Source organism: Pararge aegeria, chromosome 27 (assembly GCF_905163445.1).
Source record: "Pararge aegeria chromosome 27, ilParAegt1.1, whole genome shotgun sequence".
Taxonomy (NCBI): domain Eukaryota; kingdom Metazoa; phylum Arthropoda; class Insecta; order Lepidoptera; family Nymphalidae; genus Pararge; species Pararge aegeria.
In genome coordinates, this window is record NC_053206.1 from 1,489,742 (window position 1) to 1,492,167 (window position 2,426).

General features: G+C 40.1%; 1 protein-coding gene across 1 annotated transcript; it reads left to right on the top strand.

Moving 5' to 3' along the window:
* On the top strand, positions 1 to 2,007 carry LOC120635764 (facilitated trehalose transporter Tret1-like). Its single transcript, XM_039906909.1, has 2 exons — positions 1 to 8; positions 758 to 2,007. The coding sequence occupies exon 2, from the start codon at positions 766 to 768 to the stop codon at positions 2,005 to 2,007; it is 1,242 nt and encodes a 413-aa protein (XP_039762843.1). The 5' UTR covers positions 1 to 8; positions 758 to 765.
* Positions 2,008 to 2,426: the final 419 nt, after the last annotated feature.

The following is a 2,426-nucleotide window of genomic DNA, read 5'->3' on the forward strand; positions in this document are numbered from 1 at the left end:
TCGCCCGGGTATGCTTGTTAACTAAATTTATTTGTAAACAATTATATATTTATGTTATGTGGATGAGTTGGTGTGAATGTGCATGTGGTGTGATGTTTGTAATACGAATACTATGATATATATTATTATAGTGTATTGTGTGTGAATGAATAAATAAAATAAACTTATATATATGTGTTGCCTACATAGGTTACAATTTTGTAGGTAATTAATAGAGTTTAGCTTTCTCTTGGTGAAATTACTATAGGTAATCTAGCTACTTGCTACTTGCTACGTGGTTTATCCGGCACTGGACTACAGCCTTAACCCCGCCCCTCTAGTGGGCCGGTAATGGGTAAACACACACACACACAAGCACTCACACACGCACACAAGCATACACACACACAAACGCACGTACACATAACATAATCGCACTCACACTGCATGTTTTTCTCGCATGTCAGAAATTAAAAAAAATGTGTTATATAAATAAATTGAAATAAAAATGTGTTTTGTAATGGAAGAGCGAGATCTTCTGGCACAGGTTTTAAACTTAACAGAAGTTCTCCGCCTTATCTGCTATTGTTGTATGTGAACAAAAAAAAATGGGTTGATATGATGTTGTTGAAACAGGTGATATTTTAATAGCTTAAAACGCACATAACAAGAGTTAGAGGTCAGAACTCGGCCCCGAAAGTGAAGTCGAAGTCCTATCCCAGCATTACACACTTTCGGTACAGTTATTAAATTTTGATTAATTCTCTCTTCTTTTCAGCCGCCTGCATGACGTTCTGCTGCATATTTGGGATCCATTTACTCGCGCTGTTCGGTGAGAAGATCGGCAGAAGATGGAGCTACATTCTATTCTCGATACCATTGTTCCTAAATTGGGTATTAGTGTATTACGCAACGGGTTTCGTCACTTTGTTGACCTCGAAAATACTGGGTGGTATATCTGTCGGAGGTATAGGGATACTGAATTTAGTTGCTGCTGCAGAATTCACTTCTCCAAATTCAAGAGCCTTTTTTCTGAGTATGGTCTCAATGGTCGCTCCAGCTGTAGGTACAGGTTTGGGGCATACTCTTGGAGTGATAGTTCACTGGCGGACGTTAGCTTTATCTGGAATTTTGCTGTCGATTGCGAGCCTTATTCTACCGTTAATGTGCGTGGAGTCCCCTCAATGGCTGGCCTCGAAAGGTAGATTCGAGGACTGTGAAAAGGCTTTCCGTCAACTCCACGGTAGTAAGCCGAGCTCTGAAGAGGAATTGAGGCTGCTGATCTCAATGGAGCGTTCCAAACAGAAATCATCTAAGAACATGATCAAGAAAGTGTTAGTTGCGTTCAAGAAGAAATACTTTTGGGGTTTGATCGTCACGAACTTTTTTATCTACACGTACTATTCGGCGGCTGGGAAGGCGATCTTCAGTAATCTAGCTACCGTTATGCTGGAAGAAATGACTGGGACATCTGATGTTTTACTTTACACCTTGTTAGTTGATGGTTTCATCTTAATCGGCACATGTGCGTCATGCGTTTTGATCAGAAAGATGTCTGTGCGCATGCTTTTATTCTCTTCTGGATTCATTGCTAACGGGGTTTTGATAACCTTGAGCGCGTGTCTGTATTTTAAGAACACCGAGCAATACTTCCAGTGGATCAATGTTACTCTTTTTGCTTTATACTTCATTATCGTACACGCTGGTCCATATCCAGTTATGGAGATATTACTGGGAGAGCTGTTTCCTTTAGACATCAAGCTGTTCTGTTTCTTCTTAACAACCCCGACTTTTGCTGCTACAGTTTGCGCTAGTATTATAGTCATGCCCATATTGGTCGGCCTAATAGGCTATCATGGTTTGTTTCTACTGAACTCTGTGTTGGTCTTTGTATGTCTAATTTATTTCTGGATCCGATTGCCGGAAACGAAAGGTAAGACGCTGCAAGAAATAGAAGTGTACTTTAAGACTAATGACTTCGATGTCGATAAGGCTACGTGTGATGACCAAATTAAATCCTTTATATGACTTTTATTCATCTTTTATTTAACGGTTTTACTTTTTGCGAAACGATTTTAGAATTGACCTGTAAATTTCATCTTTAATCGCTTATTTTTATTTCTTCATTTGCATAAGGCTCGTTTAAAAACGTAGTAAATATATGAGGTCACTCAGCGGGCGATGGAAAGAGCTATGTTAGGAGTATCTTTGCGTGATCAAAACAGAATTGAGCAGATCCGTAGAAGAACTAGAGTTCACATACCTCAACGAGTCGCGAAGCTGAAGTGGCAATGGGCGGGGCACATACTTCGGAGTACAGATGGACGTTGGGGTCCCAATGCCGAGGTAAACGCAGCGTTCACCCCCAACGAGGTAGACAGACGATATCACATATACACATTTTCTTTAACTCTGTCTATACTTAAAATAAAACTGTAACGGTTCCA